The sequence below is a fragment of the Balaenoptera ricei genome, chromosome 4 (assembly GCF_028023285.1).
Source record: "Balaenoptera ricei isolate mBalRic1 chromosome 4, mBalRic1.hap2, whole genome shotgun sequence".
Classification (NCBI taxonomy): Eukaryota; Metazoa; Chordata; class Mammalia; order Artiodactyla; family Balaenopteridae; genus Balaenoptera; species Balaenoptera ricei.
Genome location: NC_082642.1, coordinates 15,377,247 through 15,403,647, shown reverse-complemented (window position 1 = coordinate 15,403,647; position 26,401 = coordinate 15,377,247). Strand labels below are relative to the sequence as shown.

Here is a 26,401-nt window from a genome sequence, read left to right as displayed (position 1 = left end):
AGAATCCACCTCCAATGCAGGGGACACAGGTTCGATACCTGGTCCAGGAAGATCCCACATGCCATGGAGCAACTAAGCCCGTGTACCACAACTACTGAGCCGGTGCTCTAGAGCCCATGCACTGCAACTATTGAGCCCACGCGCTGCAACTACTGAAGCCCATATGCTCTAGGGCCCGCGTGCTGTAACTACTGAAGCCCGTGCACCTAGAGCCCGTGCTCCGCAACAAGAAAAGCCACTGCAATGAGAAGGCTGCGCACCACAACAAAGTAGCCCCCGCTCGCTGCAACTAGAGAAAGCCCGTGTGCAGCAACGAAGACCCAAAGCAGCCAAAGATAAATAAAATTAAATTAAAAAAAATTAAAAAATTTTTTATCTTACACAAAAATAATCTGATTAAAAAAATCAGCTATTACTTATGGAGAACTGATTTCATGCAAATTAAAAATCTAGAAAAATATGCACCAAAATTTGACAGTGGTTACCTACGAGATTTGAGAGGATTTTTGCTTGTTTCCTTTGTTATCATCTATTTATCTGTTTTCTAATTAGTCTATAATAAACATGTGCTATTTGGATTAAAAAGTTTGGTTAAATGTAAAATAGATAGCTAGTGGGAAGCAGCCGCATAGCACAGGGAGATCAGCTTGGTGCTTTGTGATGGGGTGGGATAGGGAGGGTGGGAGGGAGACGCAAGAGGGAGGGGATATGGCGATATATGTATACCTATAGCTGATTCACTTTGTTATACAGCAGCAACTAACACAACAATGTAAAGCAATTATACTCCAATAAAGATGTTTAAAAACAAAACAAAAGAAACAAAACAAAAAGTTTGGTTAAAATTTGGGGCCATGGAATTAAATAAAGTTAAGTATCTCACACAAAACAATTCAAGTTTTGCCCTCAGGAAGATGAAATAAAGGAAATCACCCATGAGTTATATGGTGGGAATCTGAAAATTGCTTTTGATAAACATGATATAGTCCTCTCCCTTACCTTTCAAATTAATGTCATTTTGTAGGAGATAATATAGGACATTTGGGTGATATAAGACAAAATATAAGTGTTAGTCTACCAAGTAAATATATAAAGAGAAAACAGATATTTTCAAGCTCATTATTTAAATAAAAGTCTTACTTGAGTAGGAACAAAAAGTGATTGAGGGGAATGGTTCAGACCTCCCAAATGCCCAGATGAAATTGATGCATTTGAGCTATAGTGATTCACAGCTGGCTGTGGTTTCACAATGGCTGTCAACTTCTGATTTCCTGTTTCAGAGCGACTCCCATGAGAAAGGTTCACCAAGGCACTTGTTGGCAGTCGATAACCTCTACCAGGTGAGCACCTAAAAGTAAAAAGTTTTATCAGGGTCAGAGGGAATTAATACTAAAGGGAGCTAAAAGAATCAAATAATTTTGGGGTGGACAGTCCACACTCCGAATTAATAAATATTACTTTTAAATTCAGTAGAGGAACTTGAAATCATAGAAAGATCTCAATTTATAAGATTTCTGAAAAGTTTCTGAATAGAGTATTCCGTGCTACTAAGTGGGGGGAAAAATGTTCTAGAGGTATAGTTGTGTGTGTAGGGGCGTGTGTGTGTTAGTTTGTCCTCAGAAGGCTTGCAACATAATAGCTGAGTTAACCAAAAATTCATGAATTAAATGTCAAACTTCTTTAAAAGGTTATGAATCTACCCAGTGTGGAGCTGTGTGGCTCTACCTATGCAACAGGGCAGATGTTAGCTTTGATCACTTTTGTCTCCTGATCAATTGTTGAGTCCAGCTCTTTTTATCCTCATCTTCCCATCTTAATGTTCCAGAACTGGGAAGGCTAAGAGACAAGTATTGTGATTTCCTTCCTTCCTGGCCTTGATAAAAGTGTTTAGATATTAAAATAAGCCTTCTCTGGTCAAAAGTTTTCAACTCTATCACCTCTTTAGAATGTAATTTTCTTATATTCTGAGATCATGGGGAAGCAGAATTCTTTCATGAGAAATCTTTGTAAGATTTCTAGAAAATATTTTCGTGAGAACTATAGTTTAAGATTCTGCATTACAGAAATGAATATATTGCAGGCATGTAATCTTTTACACAGCTCTCGGTCAGTCAAGAAATCCAGTGTCTCTACCTAGGAGAGGAAAAAAAAAACCCTGAGAAAAAAGTTAATCATCTTAAAAATATATTTCAAAGTTATTTCGCCTAAAGTTATTGGTAATCAAACATTTTCATGAAAAATAAAATCAGACATGGGATCCAGACCCTGCTGCTGCATTTAAGAGTGCAGACAGTAAAGTCTTTGGGTAATAGGCACATTCAAGTTGCAAAACAATAATAGCATTCTGAATGTGATCACTACTTGTAAGGACTGAAGACTGTGATTTTATACAAATAGGCTAAATAAGAGTAATTAATTTTTTATTTTAATTACCACTAATCAAAACAGAGGAGAAAAAGAAACTAAGCTAACTTCAGTTCAGTTTTCCAGTTGGTGTTTAGAAGGGAGAAAGGAAAACTGGAAAGGATTTCATTTAACCCTCACAATCACCTAGTGAAGTGCACATCTTCATTATAGATGAGGAAATTGAGGGTCAGAATGCTTTTAACTAACCTACCTAAGGTAACACAAAGGTTAAGTGAAAGAGCCCACACTTTCTAATATTCCATGACACCTCTCATTCTAACATGATCTTTTTCCTATAACTTTAAACTTTCTTTCTATTAATGCTCTCCAAAATAGATATGAACAAGTCTCCACCATGTTAAATTAAAAACAAACAATCCAATCCTCTTCCTTTAAACCTCCTCACCCCCAGTTATCTTTTCTCCCCTTCATGGTCAAACTTCTCAAGGGTCAGCTCAGTTTCTTGCCTCCCTTGTTACACCTGCCATTCACTCCTCAAACCAACCCAATCTAGCTTGAGCACCCACAACTCCACTAAAACAAATGACAAAGACTTAAAATGTCACTCAATTCAAAGAACGTTTCTATTCCTCAAGTTATTTAACCATAAAAAAAAATGCAAATCTGATCACGTCACATCTCTGATTTTGATGGCTTCACATTGCTTTAATGATAAAGACCAAGATACCAAGATCCTTAGCATGTCCTGAAAGTGGCTTACCAGTTCCTGCAGTGTGGTCCTTGCTTTTCTCCCTTACGCTAATCTTACACAATTGCTGAAGTTGACACACCTGCATTCTTTTAGTTTTTAAATGAGTGAAAACGTCCTCTGTTGCATATGCTATTCCTTCTTCCTGACTACTTGTCACTCTTCCTCCAGCTACCTATTCTTCATGTCCCATTTTAAACGTCATTTCTTAAAGAAAGCCTTTCTAGAACTCTCAGGACAGATCACACTCTTATAGACACCTGAAATACTTCTTCCCAGCACTTGTCACATTTTAATTAAAAAATTAATATTGTAGTTAGTTATTGGGTTGGCCAAAAAGCTCGTTCGGGTTTTTGGTACCATCTTACGAAAGACCCGAACGAACTTTTTGGCCAACCCAAGGTATTCCCCCACCTACTAAAATGAAAGCTCTATGAGGGTAGAAACCATGTCTGTCTTATTCACTGTTACATCCCTGGTAGCAAGTATGATGTCTTGAACATACTAGGAACTGAAATTGTGGACAAATAAACAAGTAATGTAGTTGTTGGCCACATGGGCATATTTACAAAGTGTAATTATCATCTGGAAATACAAACCTTATTGTTAAACCTCCAGGAAATTCTTCATCAAATAATACTTCAAATAGTACATCAGCTTCTCTATTAGCTGTTTAAAAAAGAGAGAGACTGAAAAATCATACAATAAAAGAAAAATCAGCATGTAAGTTTTTGGGGTATAAGAAGCATTACAACTATCAATACAGAGAGTGAATGAAAAGAAAATAAGCTCACAGATTACCTTACTGGTATTAACGTAAAGTAAAATAATACTATTTTAAATTAGGTACTGTGAGAATTAATTATATTTTTCTCTTTGTTTTGGTGTATGTTGGAAATTATTCATAAAAAGAGTTAATAAAAGAGATAACTTTGGAATTTGCAGTTTAGAAGGTCTTACAATCAGACAAAGGAAATGAAGATTTGAAGACATGGCAGTAATGAAAGGAACGGAATGGAGAGAACGGATATACTACTAGATAGAACTGGCAGGAGTTTGTGACCTGTGTAGACAAAAAGAATGGAGATGTCAAAGATTACTCCAAAGTTCTGGCTGAGATGACCTGGTAGACAATGGATGGCATGACTGAGACATGAGACACGTGAGAAAGACTGTGGTGCAATAAACTTAAGGAGGAACAGAGAAGGATAAATTTTGGCAGACAGGATGATGGGATATAACTGGAAAGTTTAAGTTTACTAAAATGCCAAGGTAAAGTGAAATAATTAGCTATAATAATATTTGAATTCTAAGCCCAAATTAATAATAGAGTCTATCACATAACTTCAGAACTGACTCTCTCTCTCTTTCTCTCCCCATCTCTATCCCCACCCTTTTCCATGCTATTGGTTCTGTTTCTCGGGAGAATGCTAATACCATACCTGATACTATGTTAGGGGTTGGGGGATGTTTCCCTCATTCTTGGTCCCTCATTGCCCAAATGAAACCAGGCCTGCAGAGCTTACTCATTCTCCCCCATCTGGCTGTACCTTTCACCTGACACTTAAACCTAAAATCTAAACCCAAGAAAGTGGGGCTCAATGGGCGGCAGGAGTTTCTCCTCTGAAGGCTTAAGGTCCACTTTCTAAGTTCCTGTTTCCCGTCTGAGGGAGAAGCCACTGACTCAAAAGATTATTGACAAGAGGATTGTTCACCCCCTTTAGTGGAGATGACTACGGAGATGAGGTATCAGCTGAAGGCAGTAAGACAAATATTTCCCTTTATATTCCATGTCCATGGCAGACATGGTTAATCAATGACAGAGCTTTTTCCACTCAGAGTAGGTGTAGCTTTAAACTTTCTGTCAAGACAAAATTCCAAGTGGTCACTACTACTGATAGGGGTTGTCAGAAGAAAGGAAACTTCTATGTTATCAGAGCCCTAAGGCTTTTTCAGGACAATCTAATTAGAGTACAATCCAGTAAGCTCAACATTTGAACTGCCAATGCCTGAGCCTGAACAGATAGCAGCAGGAGGGTTGCTTCATTGCACCCATCTGACCCTTAACCATACTTAGCCTGGGCTCTACCTACTTAACCTCCCCGCCTCCATTTTCAGCACCAGAAATGTATCCAAAAAAATTCAAAGAAAAATCAGGGAAGAAAATTCTCTTTTAGAGGCAGACCCCAAGAAGATGTGCAAATGTGGAGAACCACTGCTCAAAGTTAGAAAAGAATCAGGGCAAAGAGTTCAAATCCCAGCTCTGCCACTTACTTGTGTAAATTCAGGAAAGTCACTTAAACTCTTCGGCGAGGAAGTAATATCTCCCTCTCAGATGGTTGGGAGGGTTAAATGCAAAATGTAAAAGTGCTGGGCACACTGTTGGCAATAAACAAGCAGCTCTCTTAGGCTCATGGCCTGTCTGCTCTTCCTTCTTTCTGGCAGTGAGACCAAGGCTGAGTGCCTGGGATACGGAGGGACAGTGCTGCCAGCGCGCTGACCTCCAGGTACCTGATTTGCTGCCTCATGTTGGGTTGACTTTTTGGAATCTATGTTGCAAAGCTACTCACTCCAGGCATCCCTTTGAGGCATTTCTAGATCCTTAGTTAATTCTTCCCTTTTCTTTCCATACTCTCATTTTTCCTTTTTTTTTTTTGTAAAAAACACATAATATAAAATTTATCATTGTAACCATTTTTAAATGTATAGTATTGTAGTGTTAACTATATGCACATTGTTGTACAACAGATAGGTCTGTTTTACATACAATATCTAGTTGTATTCATAAAATTCAAATAAATATGCAAATCTTTTAACCACAAATAAGCTGATGCATCATGTTTGTTTATTTCTCCACAGATATCAAGAGATTACAATGACAATTAAGGTAAAGCCCTGAACAAGGTTAGATGAAACCCAATGAAATGTTTCTCTTAGTTTCATGAAAACACATGTATGTATTCTCACCAAGGTTTCAGATAATTTTAATGTGCTATACATAAGCTACTAAATTTTAAGCAGCTGTTCCTCAACTTCCCCACGTTTTAATCACTTCCCAGATGATTACACAAGATAGAGAAGAAGAATTTTCTTTGAAACCTAAAGCTGGAAAAAACTTAACTAAAACATAAAAGGATTTAGTGTTTTTCCTGATTTATAGTTGCTTTCTGCTTACATATAAGACACACAAGTTTGTGTTTCACTCTACAATATAAATGCAGTTGGAGACACGTCAAGTATTGAGTTATTACCCCCTTTAATTCCTATGATGGTGCCCCGAAGGCCAACTGGAACGGAAAAGTTCTCTCTCACATTTACAACTCGGTCAAAGAGACGAAATTCTGCATCCCGATCAGGAATGACTCCATGTTGCTGTTCTAAAGGCTGAAGAGAAGAAAGATTTAACTATTATTATTAACTCTAATTTTAAGAAGTTTTTCTACTAATGTATTGAAAACATTTTGTTCCTTCTATACTTTCAAAGCAAAAACAACAACTTTGAATTCTCTGACAGGAAACTTACTCTGTATAGCAAATGGGGCTTCACTGTCACTCGAACCTTCTTATTATTCTTTCTTTGCTGAGGAAAGAAGAATTTGAAAATATTTTTAAAATATTAAAATTTAAAATTATTATTCAGTATTTGGACATGACTGAACGTTAAAAAGCCAAAAGAAATGAGTAATTTTAAGATTTTTGAATTTCTTTAGATGCAAGCAAGGATGAATAAATAAATTTTTACATTTTTTAAAGTAAAATTTTTTGTTGATATATAAGACATATAGAAAAATGCAAACTTATAAGTATAAAATCTGATGAATTTTTATAGTATGAGCATATCTATATATCTCCACACTCAGTTCAAGAAACAGAACACTACTAAGCACAACATAAAAGACCTTGAAAAAAGAAATTAAAAATAGGGAACCCTTGTATTGTCTCCCAGTTACTACCCCTCCCCAATGTAACCTTATTTCTAACACTAAAGATTAAACTTGTCAGTTTTGAACTTTATGTAAATGCTATCCTATTCAAATGCTTTTTTATCCTAAGAAGAATTATATATAATGGTCAATAAAGATTAATAGTAAAGGAAAAACAGGTATAAAGTATTGATCTATGTCAATACTTTGGGTTTTGTGGCTACTTATAAAAATTAAGGTAACATTCATACAAAGTCTTTGCTTTTGGAAACTGGCTTTGGTGTTTAAATTTTTGACTATCTAAAAATGCTGGAAGAAGACTTTTCTCCTCTATTTGCTACTTGTTAATTCTGTGACCTCACACTTAAGAACCAGCTTCCTTCAATCTGTAAGATGGAAATAGTACCTGTTCTACCTAATAAAAATGTGAGAATAGGAGTCAAGATGGCAGTGTGGGAAGATGCCAATTTAGCATCACCCCACAACTAGGGTGCCTGTCGGCCGCTGGTGGGGGACCCTGACGCCCAAGGAGACGGGAGGAACCCCCAAATGAACCGGTAGGACATGGGGGAACTCAGGGGGGGAGGAGAAGTGGAGGCCTGACAGGATCAGCACCCCTGAGGCCAGGGAGATGAGGAGAGGCAGGCAGGAGGGGCCCTCCAGGAGGAGTGGGAAAGGAGCAGAGGGTGATCGCCCGGCCCACTCTGGCCCAGGGAGCCTGCTGAGCTCCCAGGCCGGTAGCCACCCCCTCCAATGCCTCCTTCAGGCCACGTGGGTCCTAGAGGCATAGGAGGGAGGCTGGGGAGATCAGGATAGGCAGGCGGGAGGGGCCCTCTGGGAGGAGTGGAAGAGGAGCAGAGGGTGTTTGCCCCGCCCACACAGGCACAGAGAGCCTGCTGAGCTCCCAGGCTGGACCCTGCCCTCCAAAGCCCCCTCCAGGCTGTGTGGGTCCTTAGGGGCACAGGAGGGAGGCCGGGGAGATCAGAAGAGGCAGGCGGGAGGCACCCTCCAGGAGGAGTGGGAGGGGAGTAGAGGGAGTTTGCCCCTCCCACTCAGGCCCAGGGAGCCTGCTGGGCTCCCAGGTGAGGCCCCTGCCCTCTGAGACCAGGGGTGGGGGGCACGCCTGGGCCCCTCCTGTTCCTTTGAGCCTAAGCTCCACCCCCCACCCCACACAGCCCTGAGGGCCTTTTCCAGCCCTGTGGGTCCTAAGCACAGGCCCCACTCACCGCCCAAACCTTGCCCTTGCTTAGGCCCCGCCCTCCACAGCCAAGGCCTCCCCACCCCACCTTTTTTTTTCCCTCTTTTCCCTCTGCCTCTTTTTTACAATTGTACTGTTGTACCTTCCAGTTGTTGATTCATCTATATTTTTATTTTTATATTCTTTCTAACATATCTGTTAGCTTCCTAGTCTAATTTTATCTTTTACTTTGTTATTGTTCTCTCGCTCTTTTTTTTTTGCCACCCCATTTGGCTTGCAGGATCTTGGTTCACGAGCCGGGGGTCGGGCTGAAGCTCCTGTGGTGGGACTTCCGTGTCGGAACCACTGGACTAACAGAGAACCTCAGACCCCAGGGAATATTCATCGGAGTGAGGTCTCATGGAGTTCCTCATCTCAGCACCAAGACCCAGCTCTACCCAACAGCCTACAAACTCCAGTGTTAGAAGCCTCAGGCCCAACAACCAGTAAGACAGGAACACAATCCCGCTCATTATAAAAAAAAAAAAAAGAGAGAGAGAGAGACAGCAAAAACATATGTCACAGATGAAAGAGCAAGGTAAGAACCTACAAGACCAAATAAATGAACAGGAAATAGGCAATCTACCTGAAAAAGAATTCAGAGTAATGATAGTAAAGATGATCCAGAATCTCAGAACCAGAATGGAGGCATGGATTGAAAAAATACAAGAAATGTTTAACAAAGATCTAGAAGAACTAAAGAACAAACAAGCAGAGATGAACAACACAATAACTGAAATGAATAATACACTAGAAGGAATCAGTAACAGAATAACTGAGACAGAAGAACAAATAGGTGAGCTGGAAGACAAAATGGTGGAAATAACTGCCGAGGAGCAGAATAAAGAAAAAAGAATGGAAAGAATTGAAGACAATCTCAGAAACCTCTGGAACAACACTAAATTCACCAACAATCGAATTATAGGGGTCCCAGAAGAAGAAGAGAAAAAGAAAAGGTCTGAGAAAATATTTGAAGAGATTATAGTCGAAAACTTCCCTAACATGGGAAAGGAAACAGTCACCCAAGTCCAGGAAGCACAGAGAGTTCCATACAAGATAAACCCCAGGAAAAACACACCAAGACACACATTAATCAAACTAACAAAAATTAAATTCAAAGAAAAAATATTAAAAGCAGCAAGGGAAAAACAACAAATAACATAAAAAGGAATCCACATAAGGTTATCAGCTGATCTTTCAGCAGAAACTCTGCTGGCCAGAAGGGAGTGGCAGGATATACTTAAAGTGATGAAAGAGAAAAACCTACAATCAAGATTACTCTACACAGCAAGGATCTCATCCAGATTCGATGGAGAAATCAAAAGCTTTTCAGACAAACAAAAGCTAAGAGAATTCAGCACCACCAAACCAGCTTTACAACAAATGCTAAAGAAACTTCTCTAGGCTGAAAACAGGAGAAGAAAAAGACCCACAAAAACAAACCCAAAACAATTAAGAAAATGGTAATAGGAACATACATATTGCTAATAACCTTGAATGTAAATAGATTAAATGCCCAAACCAAAAGACAGAGACTGGCTGAATAGATAACAAAACAAGACCCATATGTATGCTGTCTACAAGAGACCCACTTCAGACCTAGGGACACATACAGACTGAAAGTGAAGGGATGGAAAAAGATATTCCATGCAAATGGAAATCAAAAGAAAGTTGGAGTAGCAATACTTGCATCTGATAAAATTGACTTTAAAATAAAGACTGTTCCAAGAGATAAGGAGGGACACTACATAATAATCAAAGGATCAATCCAAGAAGATATAACAATTATAAACGTTTATAGGGCTTCCCTGGTGGCACAGTGGTTAAGAATCCGCCTGCCAATGCAGGGGACACGGGTTCGAGCCCTGGTCCGAGAAGATTCCACATGCCACGGAGCAACTAAGCCCGTGCGCCACAAGTACTGAGCCTGCGCTCTAGAGCCCGCGAGCCACAACTACTGAGCCCGTGTGCCACAACTACTGAGCCCGCAAGCCTAGAGCCCATGCTCCACAGCAAGAGAAGCCACTGTAATGAGAAGCCCATGCACCACAACGAAGAGTAGCACTCGCTCGCCACAACTAGAGTAAGCCCACTAACAGCAACGAAGACCCAATGCAGCCAAAAATAAAATAAAATAAAGTAAAAAAAAAATGTTTATGCACCCAACATAGGACCACCTCAATACATAAGGCAACTGCTAACAACCACAAAAGGAGAAGTCGACAGTAACACGATAGTAGGGGATTTTAACACCCCACTTACACCAATGGAAAGATCATCCAAACAGAAAATAAATAAGGAAACACAAGCTTTCAGTAACACAACAGACCAGATAGATTTCATATTTATAGAACATTCCACCCAAAAGTGGCAGAATACACTTTCTTCTCAAGTGCACATGGAACATTCTCCAGGACAGATCACATCTTGTGTCACAAATCAAGCCCCAGAAAATTTAAGAAAATTGAAATTGTATCAAGCATCTTTTCTGACCACAATGTTATGAGACTGGAAATCAATTATGGAAAAAAACTGTAAAAAACACAAATACATGGAGGCTAAACAGTGCGCTACTAAATAACCAAGAGATCACTGAAGAAATCAAAGTAGAAATAAAAAACTACATAGAAACAAATGACAACGAAAACACGACGACCCAAAACCTATGGGATGCAGCAAAAGCAGTTCTAAGAGGGAAGTTTATAACAATTCAATCTCACCTCAAGAAACAAGAAAAATCTCAAATAAACAATCTAAACTTACACTGAAAACAATTACAGAAAGAAGAATAAAGAAAACCCAAAGTCAGTAGAAGGAAAGAAATCATAAAAATCAGAGCAGAAATAAATGAAATAGAAATGAAGAAAACAATAGCAAAGATCAATAAAACTAAAAGTTGGTTCTCTGAGAAGATAAACAAAATTGATAAACCCTTAGCCAGACTCATCAAGAAAAAAAGGGAGAGGATACAGATCAGTAAAATTAGAAATGAAAAAGGAGAAATCAAAACTGACACCGCAGAAATACAAAGGATTATAAGAGACAACTACAAACAACTATATGCCAATAAAATGGACAACCTGGAAGAAATGGACAAATTCTTAGAAAGGTACAATTTCCCAAGACTAAACCAGGAAGAATTAGAAAATATAAACAGACCAATCACAAGCACTGAAATTGAAACCGTAATTAAAAATCTTCCAACAAACGAAAGTCCAGGACCAGATGGCTTCACAGGCAAATTCCATCAAACATTTAGAAAAGAGCTAACACCGATCCTTCTCAAACTCTTCCAAAAAATTGCAGAGGGAGAAACACTCCCAAATTCATTCTACGAAGCCACCATCACCCTGATATCAGTACCAGAAAAAGATATCACAAAAAAAGAAAATTATAGACCAATACACTGATGAACATAGATGCAAAAATCCTGAACTAAATACTAGCAAACAGAATGCAACAACACATTAAATGGATCATACACCATGGTCAAGTGGGATTTATCCTAGGGATGCAAGGATTCTTCAATACACACAAATCAGTCAATGTGGTACACCACATTAACAAATTAAGGAATAAAAACCATATGATCATCTCAACAGATGCAGAAAAAGCTTTTGACAAAATTCAACACCCATTTATGATAAAAACTCTCCAGAAAATTGGCACAGAGGGAACCTACCTCAACATAATAAAGGCCATATATGACAAACCCACAGCAAGCATCATACTCAATGGTGAAAAACTGAAAGCATTTCCACTAAGATCAGGGACAAAACAAGGATGTCCACTCTTGCCACTCTTATTGAACACAGTTTTGGAAATCCTAGCCATGGCAATCAGAGAAGAAAAAGAAATATAAGGAATACAAATTGGAAAAGAAGAAGTCAAACTGTCACTGTTTGCAGATGACATGATACTATACATAGAAAATCCTAAAGATGCCACCAGAAAACTACTAGAACTAATCAATGAATTTGGTAAGGTCGCAGGATACAAAATTAATGCACAGAAATCTCTGGCATTCCTATACACCACCAGTAAAAAATCAGAAAGAGAAATTAAGGAAACAATATCATTTACCATCACAACAAAAAGAATAAAATACCTAGGAATAAACCTGCCTAAGGAGGCGAAAGACTTGTACTCAGAAAACTATAAAACACTGATGAAAGAAATCAAAGATGACATAAACAGATGGAGAAATATACCATGTTCTTGGATTGGAAGAATCAACATTGTGAAAATGACTATACTACCCAAAGCTATCTACAGATTCAATGCAATCCCTATCAAACTACCAATGGCATTCTTCACAGAATTAGAACAGAGAATTTTACAATTCGTATGGAAGCACAAAAGACCCTGAATAGCCAAAGCAATCTTGAGAAAGAAAAACAGAGTTGGAGGAATCAGGCTCCCCGACCTCAAACTATATACCACAAAGGTACAGTAATCAAGACAATATGGTACTGGTACAAAAACAGAAATATAGAGCAATGGTACAGGATAGAAAGCCCAGAGATAAACCCATGCACATATGGTCACCTAATTTATGACAAAGGAGGCAAAAACAGTCAATGGAGAAAAGACAGCCTCTTCAATAAGTGGTGCTGGGAAAACTGCACAGCTACATGTAAAAGAATGAAACTAGAACACTCCCTAACACCATACACAAAAATAAACTCCAAATGGATTAAAGACCTAAATATAAGACCAGACACTATAAAACTCTTAGAGGAAAACATAGGAAAAATACTCTTTGATACAAACCACAGCAAGATCTCTTTTGATCCACCTCCTAGAATAACGGAAATAAAAACAAAAATAAACAAATGGGACTTAATTAAACTTAAAAGCTTTTGCACAGCAAAGGAAACCATAAACAAGACAAAAAGACAACCCTCAGAATGGGAGAAAATACTTGCAAATGAAACAACAGACAAAGGATTAATGTCCAAAATATACAAACAGCTCATGGAGCTCAATATCAAAAAAACAAACAATCCAATTAAAAAATGGGCAGAGGACCTAAACAGACATTTCACCAAGGAAGACATACAGATGGCCAAGAGGCACATGAAAAGATGCTCAACATCACTAATTATTAGAGAGATGCAAATCAAAACTACAACGAGGTATCACCTCACACCAGTCAGAATGGCAGTTATCAAAAAGATCTAGAAACAATAAATGCTGGAAAGGGTGTGGTGAAAAGGGAACCCTCCTGCACTGTTGGTGGGAATGTACATTGATACAACCATTATGGAGAACCATATGGATGTTCCTTAAAAAACTAAAAATAGAACTACCACATGACCCAGGAATCCCACTACTGGGCATATACCCTGAGAAAACCATAATTCAAAAAGAGTCATGTACCACAATGTTCATTGCAGCTGTATTTACAATAGCCAGGACATGGAAGCAACCTAAATGTCCACTGACAGATGAATGGATAAAGAAGATGTGGCGGGCTTCACTTGTGGCACAGCAGTTAAGAATCCACCTGCCAATGCAGGGGACACGGGTTCGAGCTCTGGTCCAGGAAGATCTCACATGCCGCGGAGCAACTAAGCCTGTGCGCCACAACTACTGAGCCTGGGCTCTAGAGCCCGCGAGCCACAACAACTACTGAGCCCACGTGCCTAGAGCCCGTGCTCCGCAGCAAGAGAAGCCACCACACCACAACGCGCACCACAACGAAGAGTAGCCCTCGCTCACTGTAACTAGAGAAAAGCCCACGTCCCAAAAGATACCCAATGCAGCCAAAAATAAAATAAATAAATTAAAAAAAACCCACCTTTCACTTTATAAAAGAAGATGTGACACATATATACAATGGAATATTACTCAGCCATAAAAAGGAACGAAATTGAGTTATTTGTAGTGAGGTGGATGGACCCAGAGTCTGTCAATAGAGTGAAGTAAGTCAGAAAGAGAAAAACAAATACCGTATGCTAACGCATAAATATGGAATCTAGGAAAAAAAAATGGTATGGATGAACCTAGTTGTAGGGCAGGAATAAAGATGTAGACATAGAGAATGGACTTGAGGACACAGGGTGGGAGGGGGATGCTGGGGTGAAGTGAGAGTGGCATGGACATATATACACTACCGAATGTAAAATAGTTAGATAGTGGGAAGCAGCAGCATAGCACAGGGAGATCAGCTCGGTGCTTTGTGATGACCTGGAGGGGTGGGATAGGGAGGGTGGGAGGGAGGCTCAAGAGGGAGGGGATATGGGTACATATGTATGCATATGGCTGATTCACTTTGGTGTACAACAGAAACTAACAGTATTGTGAAGCAATTATACTCCAATAAAGATCTATTAAAAAAAAATTAACAGGGAAAAATATACTATGTAAAAAAAAAAAAGTGAGAATACTTTATAACCATTGCAATCCATTACTATGATTTACATTAAATATTTTCAAAAAGTGAATTCTTACCTGATAGGAAAAATGGCAGCAGTTTACTTGTAATGATAGTCACCTATTTTTAGACCATAGCTTATGGACATAAGTACAAAAGGGCACAAAACAGCCCTAAGCTACAGAGTCTATGTACTATAGAGTTCTTGTATTTATATACTGTAAAATGCTCCAGCCTTTAAACAGAGTCTATTTTCTTTTATTATAGAGATATTTCATTTCTATCTATCAATAAATACTTACTGAGTTCTATTTATGTGCCATTTATTGATTTAGGTACTGGAGATAGAACAGTGAACTCTTCTATTCTAGTTAGGGAGACATACAAGAAACAAACTAAGGGAAAAAAAATAGCCATGTTTAAAGGTAAAAAGCATAGAGGAAAATCAAGCAGAGAAGGGGGATCAGCAGTGTGGGGAGAGACTGAAATTGTAAATAGGGTGAAAAGTGAAGGTCTTACTGACAAGGTGTCTATGTTTCCAAGGCATAGCAGACTAGAAGTACTGATAGAGTACAACTGGTGCCTACTGACAATAGCAAGAAAAAAGAATATGAGAAAAGATTTAAAGTAATTTAAAAAAGCAGACACAAGAACTGTGCCTGGAGGACTGCATATGAAAAAACAACCCATATGTTCTAACACATCCCTAGGCGTTATTACTATAATTACAGCATTAATTAGAAAATATGGCATTCAAACCTGAGTCATTAGGCAAATTAATAGACTATGGCATTTTCACTATAGGCCCCAACCCACAGCTACTAAAATGAGAAGTTCTGGGGAATGACTACTGAAAGTGTGATCACCTGGGAGCTTGTTAGAAATGCAGAATATCAAGAGCTGCTCATCCTAGAGCTACTGAATCAGAATCTGTATTTTAACAAGATCCCCCAGTGATTCATTTGCAAAGTTCAAGAAGTACTGCTCTGAGGGTGGAATCCAGAATGCGTGTTTTTTAAAAAGCTCCTCCAGTAATTTTGATAATTAGCTGAGTTTGGGAACCACTGTCAATAAGAAAACTAGGGATACTTTTAATGATGACCCTGCATTAAAAAGAAAAGTTTAAATTATATTCAGAATGTTATGTTCATTTTTTAGTTTTTTCTCCTTCTTTTCTTTATTACCCTAATAACATTATAACACTGAAAAGGGAAAAAGAAAGAGTCACTCATAACTGGTCCTCCTTGACTCATTAACAGGCTTAATAAAAAAGTCCTGTCTTATCTATATGTACATACATTTAAAAAATGTTGTAATCAAAATAATAGACTACAACTTTGTATGTGTATCTTCAGTTTGCAAAGTAAGAGGAGAATGTGTAAAACATTTTATAAAGCTCTGCATCCAAATGGGATCAAATAAAATTTGAGGGCTTAAAGTTATAAACTTTTGTTAAGTAGAAAACTCATTTCAAAAACCATACTGGACAAATAGACTTTACAATGAAAGACATTAAAAAGAAATGCAGGCTTTCTATCCTCAGCTGAATATCATTAACCTTTCAAAATATCAAACTCTTGGCTCTGAGCCTTACATTTTTTCTTAAAGAGTCATCTAGTGGTGATTTTCCAGACCGAATTCACAGCTCTTGAGCATGTGATAAGAGGATTCAAATAATAACAGCTAAGTATTATTAAGCATTAATAATAGCTAGGCATTATTAGGAGTTTATATTAACTCAGTTAATTCTTTTGAGGGCTATATGAGGACTATTTTATTCTTATTTTACCAATCAGGAAATGGAGGCATGGAAAGGTTAACTATCTTGCCTAAGGTTTTAAGTACTGAAAGAGGGATGGGGGAAAATGACGTGAAAGACCAGTTCTTAACTTACTCTGCTATTAGTTCAAACAAGAGAGCACTGTGTTAGGAAAGCAACATCATTATAATAAAAAGGCAAATGTGTGAAAAATAAAATTGTAAGTTAAAAAAAGGAATAAAATTAACCCATTTTCTATTGCATCAAGATAGGGAATCAAAACAGATAAAACAGTTAAGCCTACACAGGTTACTGCTTTTTAAAATCAAGACATAAAAAAAGGATAGTTTAAGTGGGATTTCAAAAATACTTAGTAACTGAATGAGTTTATCAGTGGGAAACAAAAGTGAAATAAATATAATTTTTATGTTCTATAAAAACATGAACTGTATCTTTTAAAGAACTTAGAACAGGAAAGAATAGGGAATTAACCTTATTTCTCAATCACAAACTTTCTATTGACTAGACTCAAAAAATATTAATTCTTAAAATTAGAAACACTACAAGGACATAAAATTTAAATGCTATGGCTTTAGGGACTCCCCTGGTGTTCCAGTGGTTAAGACTCCATGCTCCCAATGCAAGGGGCATGGGTTCGATCCCTGGTCGGGGAACTAAGATCCCACATGCCATAGGGTGGGGCCAAAAGAAAAAAGATGTGCATTTATATTTATTTAGACAAACTTAATGGACACTGGAAAAGGCTGGAATATTTTTTTAAATTACAGAATATTTTGACATAATTTAGAATCATTGAGTATATGTTTTATTTGATTGAAATACAAATAAATTATTTGTAGGATAACATACAGTTCATTTAACTTCAAATCTCGTCAATAATCTTCGTTATTGAAAATTAGTACCTTGCACTTTTCAACTTCTTCTTCAATTTTCTCAACAATAGCTGCATCCAGAATTTGTAAATCACAAGAAGAACGAGACAAAGTACTGACAGGATGTCCCTTTAGCCAAGTAATAATTTCTTGAACTTTCTCAGCACTATATTAAAAACAATAATTTTTTCACATTAATTGAAACTTTCTGAGGGTTTATATAAAAGGCCTGATATGAACTTTCTGAGGGCTGTGAATTATAAAAGATATCAAATATATAATTAATCACAACACTTAATTGGGGCTAATTATAAATCCAATATAAACATGGACATGTTATTTCTCAGTAATTAAAAAAAACCACAAAAATAAGTTTAAAAGTACTTTACTGATATAAATGAAATAAAAAATTATATTAAGATCTTAAAGCAAGAACAAAACAATACAAAACCCTCCCCACAAAAGTAATATAAATTCTTGATAAACTAACTACTACCCTTCAGTAGAACCACTAAGTTGAACTATGCAGCAATAAATCTCATAAATTTTGCTTACCCATTCTCATTTTCTCCAGGCCAAATGTCGTCTTCGTAGAACACATCCTCTTGGCTATTTTTGGCTATATAACTAAATAGTTCTGGAGCTCTAGCCAAACAAACAAACAAAAATACTGCTTTTAAAAATATGGCTAATTTCATATAAACTTCCTATCAAATTTCTGGATCCTAAGGGGATATATTAAATATATTGAGGACTAATTATGTACACATATAAGGGATAGAGACCAAAAGATTGAAAGTATTCATTGGCCCTCAAAAAAAGATGAGGGAGAAATGATTCAATTCTTAAGTATAATTAAACTATGATTACTTATAAACTTCAATCACTGACTCTATCCCTCTTAGACTATAATGACAGGTGATAAATGGACAAAAATAATGTATACAGGTTCATTTTCTAGTTTTCACAATAAAGCTAGAGCACTCCACAAAAGAGCAAATGAAAATCCATTAAAAGTTTCTTCTGATATTCCTCAAAATTTCATTGTTTTCTAACAGTGTACTGTAGTACTTTCAAATACACGTAGCAGACTGAACACATGTGCTTATTTCTGCTCCCATCCTAGCCTGCTAAAAGAATAGTAAAGTAGGAAAAAGGGCACGGACCTATAAAGACAGATGAAGAGAGCAGCAGAGAATCTGATAGTACAGGTTGAGTTAACAAAATTTTAGAAACTGAAAACTGAATAGATAAGTATGAACTGACTTGACAGATAGGAATAAGCTGTACCCTAAGTCACCAGAGTGGGAAGTCAACAAGAAGCAAGTTGACGTGAACTGTGGAAGTCTGCAAAAGCTCAGGAGATACGGGCTCCGTACATTTTGATGCTGCAGTATGGGGTGGGTTTAACAGGCTTTTAGTTGAAAATTTTGTATAATAAGCAGTTAGGCAGTCACCTCCACCTCAGCGTAAATCCTGTAGTTTACTTTCAGAGAGGCTAAATAGGGGCTGCTCGAGCCTTGGGTACTCCAGGCACAGGAAACTGGATGGGTGGGGCATGAGGAAGAGAGGATAGGTGCCCTACTGAAAACAGGGGATCAATGAAAATATAACTACTATACAACATGCCACTAGGAAGCAGGCTAGGAAGTATAACATCTTTAAGAAGCAGACTCTGAGATGGAGATAAATATGGAAGAAGTTTATTAGTGTGTTCTGTGGAAACAACACCTGTGGAAGGGAAGGAAGGAAGTGGAATTGGGCACAGGGAGAAGTTGGGCTGTGGTTCAATCTTAATGAACTCCTTGGCCAGTAGCATAGAGATCTCAAAGTAGGATGGCTCCTCAGACTTATCCTGAACTGGGGCAATCAGGTTGGCTGAGCCTTTACATCTTCTTGTTGATGAGGTATTGGATGTGTGGCTGTTGTGGCAAAGGGACATAACTTTAGGTGAGGCAGTTCTCTTCTGTCGGGCAATTCCTGAAAAGGCTCACTGCTGAGGGCTGTGAGACAGCAGCATTCCTGCTGCCCAGGGAATAGGTCCTGAGTCGTGAAGAGACATCTGGGTGTGTACCACAGTATCCACTATGTAATGAGACCCCCTTTCTCTGGTTAATTTCCAGAACACTGGAAGTCAGTTTTGTTCTCCATATCTGTCATCCAAGAAAAAGGCTGTAGAATACCTTTCTGGGAAAACTACCCAGCTCAAGAGAAAAGATATACATATAGGTAGTGATATTCGGAGATGCTCTGTTGAAACAGCCAAGCCCCACCAGAGAAGCCTCACTGAAGCACATTAAATTTCCCGTCAGCTTTTTAATCACTGAATAGTAAATGCGGTAAGACACTAAAGAAGCACCAGACCAAAAAAAAAAAAAAAAAAAACTTTAACATGAAAGGAGAGATCAAATCAAACAGAAAAGGAAAAAAAAGCAATTTGTAGTAAACAGAAAATATTAAGAATAGAAGAAAATCTAGATTACTATCTTCAGAGAAATAAAAGAAGACATTTCATTCATTATAAGAACAAGATGTTATAAAAAAGGAATGCCAGAGAATAAGGACACACTTCTAGAAATTAAAAATGATTAAATAAAAAATAAGTTAAAGCTGAAGAAATCTCCCACAGAGTAGAACAGGAGTATAACAATACAGAAAATGGATGAAAAGGGATAAGAAAATTAGGAGAATTAATCCAAAAGGTCTAACATATATCAAAAGGAGTCCCAGAAAGAGAGAATGACAACAACAACAAAATGGTGAGGAGGAAATTATCAAAGAAATAATACAAGAAAGTTTCTCAGAATGGAAGGGCATCAGTTTCAAATCTGGAAGGGCTGACCAGCAAAATAAAAGAAAAAAGACCCATTCCAAGGCACACATCTTCACATTATTAAATAGTATTGGTGAAGGGAAGATTCTAAAAAGATTTCTGAAAATGAAAAATAGATCATGCACAAAGATTAAGAATCAGAATAACACAAGACTTCCTGACAGCAAGGGAAACACGAGAATGGAGCAGCGCTTTTCAAATTCTGAAGGAAAATAATCTCCAATCTAGGATTCTAGACCCAGGCGAGCTATCAACCAAGTATCAGGGAGGTTTAAAGAAATTTCCAGACATGTAAGCTTTCTCAGGAAGCTACTGGCATAAGTGCTCCATCAAAATGGAGACATAAATCACAAGGAATAAAGCATGAAAGCCAGGAAATAAAGGAATCTTATGCAGAAGAATGGTGAAGGGAATTCCTAGGATGGTAGTAAAGAGAAACTTGAATGAAAGCTGTACAACAGCCCAGGAGAGCAATTAGTTCACACTGAAGCAGGAAGAAAGACAGTTTTAAGAGGAAGTATACAAGAAGAAAACGGAACTGAGAGGTCACATGATTTGTTTGACTGTATTAAGTTTTCAGCTATGGCACAGAGTTTGGGGCCGCATTAGTTACGTGAACATAGATAAGAAACAAATGAATAAACAACACAGACAAAACAAAAATGTGTACAAGAAAGGAAATGCAATACTCTACAAGATCCAGAGGTGACCATTTACATTATCTTAATCAACTAAACCTTAAATACAGATTTAATTTAAAAAATTGTGATAAAACTATAATGAGAGGGGAAACGTGTTCATGTGTGTAGGGAGGTAAGGGAATGGGGAGTGGGGCTGGTAAAAGAAAGCTAAAGCTTCATCATTCATGGTAAGAAATCAATGCATATGTCAAGTTGAAAAATCAAGAAAAAGCAGTCTAAACATGACATTTTTAAGGAAACATGGGGGTAAATAGAAGAAATTATCTAAATTTTTAGATGGTAATATGCAGGTGAAATGTGTCTCCCCCACCCCCACCCCAACATAAGACATACTGAAGTCCCAACTCCTAGTACCTCAGAATCTGACTTTATTTTGAAATAGGATTTTAAAAGAAGTAATCAAACTAAAATGTCATTAGGATAGGCCCTAATCCAATATGACTGGTGTCCTTATAAAAAGGGGAAATTTGGACACAGAGACAGAAACAAAGGAAAGATGATATGCAGCAAAGGAAACCATAAACAAAACGAAAAGACAACCCCCTCAGAATGGGAGAAAATATTTGCAAATGAAGCGACTGACAAGGGATTAATCTCCAAAATACACAAACAGTTCATGCAGCTCTATGTCAAAAAAATAAGCAACCCAATCAAAAAATGGGCAGATCTAAATAGACATTTTTCCAAAGAAGACATAAAGATGGCCAAAAAGCACATGAAAAGATGCTCAAATCGCTAATTATCAGAGAAATGTAAATCAAAACTAGAATGAGGTATTACCTCACACGGGTCAGAATGGCCATCAACAAAAATTCCACAAACAGTAAATGCTGGACAGGGTGTGGAGAAAAGGGAACCCTCTTACACTGTTGGTGGGAATGTAAGTTGGAAAAACAACTCTGGAGAAGAGTATAGAGGTTCCTTAAAAAACTAAAAATAGAACTACCATATGATCCAGCAACCCCACTCCTGCGCGTATATCTGGAGAAAACCATAATCCGAAAAGACACATACACCCCAATGTTCACTGCAGTACTATTATTTACAATAGCCAAGACATGGAAGCAACCTAAATGTCCACCAACAGAGAAATGGATAAAGAAGATGTGGTACGTATATACAATGGAATATTACTCAGCCATAAAAAAGAATGAAATAATGCCATTTGCAGCAACATGGATGGACCTAGCAATTATCATACTAAGTGAAGCAAGTCAGACAAAGACAAATATATGATATCACTCATATGTGGAATCTAATTTTTAAAAAAATGATACAAATGAACTTATTTACAAAACAGAAACAGACTTACAGGTATCCAAAACAAACTTATGGTTACCAAAGGGGAAACGTGGCGGGGAGGGATAAATCAGGAGCTTGGGATGAACATACACCCACTACTTATATAAGATAGATAACCAACAAGGACATACTGTATAGCACAGGGAACTCTATTCAATATTCTGTGATAACCTATAAGAGAAAATAATCTAAAAAAGAATGAATATATGTATAACTGAATAACTTTGCTGTACACCTGAAACTAACACAACATTGTAAATCAACTATACTCCAATAAAATTAAAATTAAAAAAAAGATGATATGAAGACACATAAGGAGAAAACCATGTGAAGATTGAAGACTGGGGTGATGCATCCATAGGCTAAGGAACAAAACTCGCGAGGCTACAGGAAGTTAGGAGACAGGTATGGAACAGGTCATTCCCTAGCACCTTCAGGGGAGGCATGGCCCTATCAACATCTTGATTTTGGACTCTGGTGTTCAGAACTGTGAGACAATAAATTTCTGTCGTTTTAAGCCACCCAGTTTGTGGTATTTTGTTAAGGCAGCTTTAGGAAACTAATACAGGGATCCTCAAATATAAGAAGGTTAGAAACCAGTGGAACAATGGACAGAACATTCAATTGTTAATCAGAAGTAGAGCATTTCCTATGAATCGTTGACACCAACTCAGTAAATCTTGGTACTCAGATTTCTCATTTTTATAACGAGGAGCTGAGACTTGATTTCTTAGACTATTTCAGCAATAAAATTCAGTAATTCTAGGATAGTAATCTATTGTCCAGCTGGAGTTTTAAGAAAATTCACTATGCCAAGAGTTGTTTTGTTTATCCATATCAATCCTCTTACTACTGACACAGACATGCAGAGTAGTGAATAACTGATGATAGTAAGTTAAGGAAATTTTTAATTAAAAGGAGGCCAATTCTCATCATCCTTTCTAATTTTGAATAATATAAGTACAGTATTTTTCTACTCTATTTTAACTAGTGGCTATGATGCTTCACGACACTAAATTAAGTTTATATTAACATATGTCACATTTTACTAAAAAAGGAAACATTTTTCTTATCAGCAAGGCAAAATAGTTACCACATTCCTACGTTTCTGGATGCCCAGTAGGATCCTGCTAGGCACTTACCTCTCCAAGTACTCTGCAAGAAGTTGTTCTGCTGCAGATGAATACATCCATTCACTTCCAACTTTCTTAGTATATCCAGGTACCTCCTCATTTTTTTTGTTGAATTTGAGATTCAAACCCACATTTGCTTTATGGTCTCCATGAGGGCTGAATTTAAACCACACACACACATACACACAAAAGTTTTAAAATTTTGTTCAAAGAATAAAAAGCTTTGCTTTCAATTTTTAGAAAAGTTTAGTCTTGATTGGTTTTCTATGTTTTGGTTATCATGGTTATTTCCAAAGTAGCAGTAGTGGAAAAACTAGAGGAAAGGCTTCAAAACCCAAGTTAACAAAGCATACAAATAGATTATGTAATTGAGAGGAGAATGAAATAAGGAAATGCAGGGGAATATATAATTGAGATTCACACACACCTTCTGATACCTTTTTTCAAGGTTCAATTTGTTAGCTGCTAAAAATAAGAACTGTCTTTCCAACCACCTAAAGCATGTGCCATTTAGATAAAAGATCACCATCAGAGGAATCTATGCATAATTTTTAAAGAAAATTCAGAGCAATTAATAAGAGAAAATAAATACTGAAATATTAACCATTTTATCTTTATTATTTAATTTTTTTCTGCCACTTTAAGTAAATTTCTCTAACATAAACTTACTTTCTCCTAGATCCTCTTCCAATAAAAATACTTCCTGTAAACCTTGAAACAAGGTATCCACTCACTCCAAGGCGACTGGCCAACACATATCCTGGGTTGTACTTTATAGAATATTTCTTTAAATATAAAAACAAAAAGGTCAATTATGGAAACACAAAGCATTAAAGCAGCATTTCTTTACCTTTAAAATCTGGAGACAAGACATCACTAACATTTTGGATTGTGGCAATGTAAGGATTCTCAAAATAAGTGACCTATTACCCCCCACCCTGCTTTTTTTTAAAGGATTTCTAGGCAGAATATTTCTGGCTCCTCTCTCTCCTTAAAGAACAGAATTCCCAAGGATGAATGAAAGGGGGAGGAAACATACAGTTTGTGAAACTGCCTCAAGAAATAAACTCTACAGTAAGTACTAAATGGCAAACTCTGTAGGCAAGAACTATTTTTTAAAAATTAATTTTCATATTCTAAGAAGGACCTGGTGAAGGAACTGGTAAAATACCTGGGAAAAACTGAGGTCTTGATAATTATTACATTGAATTAAAACATGAGTATGTCATCAAAATAGTTGCTACTGAGCAAAACTGAGTGTCCTTCATATATAGATATAAGTAATATGTTTCCCCTAATCATTTATTATCATATGAAAATAAGTATGAATAGGCTCATAATTAATACACTGTTAATATAATTCAGTCAATGAAATGTAACCTTTATTTGTGTACTTACGGGAAGAAACTATGAAGACAGTCAAATTAAAAAAAAAATTATCAGATCATACAATTTTTAACCAGGAAGCAAATTACTTACAAATCCAGTACCAATTATGGTAAGCTACCATATACTCTTAACATTATGTATGTAATAATAATAATACATACTTATTTTATACGGATTTCATATACTATGTTCATGTAAATGAATATATAAATATTATAAATATACTATATTTAATAAATTATACAAATATTTTATATTCTTATTTCATGGGAATGTAAGGATATTTTATCATCAGCAAAGCAAAATTTACAGAGATTGGTAAGGAATTATTTTCCACCATTATTTTTTTAATGATCATGTCTACAATGACCCCTAAATGGATAAATTTTTTTAGTGGCCTGGAACATAAAGTCACTATTAAAATACATTAATATGCTAGTAAAGAATGCAACACAATCAAAAATATTATCAGATTTAGAAATAATTTCAGAATAGAAAGGAAGAATTAAGGCAATAGTTCTCTATCACAGGTAGTACCACTTTTCTAATAAGCATCTGAAAATGTGTTGAGGCACATTCAGTTACAATAATTGACACAGGTTAAGAACACTTAGTGTCCAGGGACCAAGATGCCAATTGTCTTGCCATATACAGGGCAGTCCTATTTAATACATAGTAGTCCTGCTCAAAATACAATTAGTACTCCTTTTGAAAAATACTGGATTACGGTATAGTTAAAGTTAATTAAATCACCACAAATATCCTAGAAATTATAAAATAAAAAGTAGAGAAAGAAGGCTTGAGTAAAAGATAAAGAAGATATGTAAAGAGAAAGAAAGTATACTGGAGAAGGTATGCCTAGCAACACTGTACCCTTAGAATTGGGGAGGCTCTGTCAGATCTAAAAAAAGCCAGGGATGAAGCAACAAGTTCTTCTGCCTCCACTGACTCCCAAAAAGAGTTCCAGCTTCTTCATCTAAAGGGCCACTCTCCAGATTTCCTGACTATGCCTTCTGAATTATTTCTCCAAAAGAGACCTGATGGCAAGACTTTAGGGACTTCTCTGCTTTCCATAAAGGCTCCTCATGGGTATGCTGATGCCTAATGCCTTAAATTCATTTCACAGGAAATAAAGTTTTAGATTTTTACTACTAGCAAAAATAAAATATAAGTAGCAACGGTTGGCTGAATGTGAATTAATTTCAGTCAAGTTAATTATCTAATCAATCAATAAAAACAAATGACAGATATCGGGATCATCCCCTTATTTTAACAGAGAAAAATAAAAGGGTGCCATGAACTTAAGTGCAGTTTCCCAATTTTCTCTAGGGATTGTTCATCTTTAGCTGAGTAGAGACATATAACCTTTGCAAGAAGGTCATTTGTTACTTGTAACTAAAAATGCAGACCTTGATTAATTATGAAAGGTTTAAAAAAAAACCCAAGTCTATTCCCAGAGGGTATGCTAATCAATGTGCCACTGGGAATTCCCTGGCGGTCCAGTGGTTAGGACTCCGGGCTCTCACTCCCGAGGGCCTGGGTTCAATCCTCGGTCAGGGAACTAAGATCCCACAAGCCACACTACCAACCATTAACAACAACCATTATAGACTAATAGTGGGATTTCAGCAGTTTTTTCCCCCAAAGATTTGCATGAAGTTTTGAGCACAGATTCCACTTATTTTTAACTAATATTAGATGCAACTGTGAGAGAATTTAATCAGTGTTAAATAAAAT

General features: G+C 37.0%; 1 protein-coding gene across 3 annotated transcripts in view; it reads right to left on the bottom strand.

Moving 5' to 3' along the window:
• The window catches only part of XRN1 (5'-3' exoribonuclease 1), a 100,612-nt gene that overhangs the window by 25,781 nt on the left and 48,430 nt on the right, over positions 1-26,401 (bottom strand). For all 3 annotated transcript variants that reach the window (XM_059920173.1, XM_059920175.1, XM_059920174.1), the window contains exons 24-31: positions 23,945-24,060; positions 23,285-23,431; positions 17,862-17,951; positions 17,337-17,472; positions 6,639-6,695; positions 6,367-6,499; positions 3,715-3,784; positions 1,141-1,348 (exon numbers count right to left, since the gene is read on the bottom strand). In XM_059920173.1, coding sequence (XP_059776156.1) covers positions 1,141-1,348; positions 3,715-3,784; positions 6,367-6,499; positions 6,639-6,695; positions 17,337-17,472; positions 17,862-17,951; positions 23,285-23,431; positions 23,945-24,060 — 957 coding nt within the window. The remainder of the gene's footprint in view (positions 1-1,140; positions 1,349-3,714; positions 3,785-6,366; positions 6,500-6,638; positions 6,696-17,336; positions 17,473-17,861; positions 17,952-23,284; positions 23,432-23,944; positions 24,061-26,401) is intronic.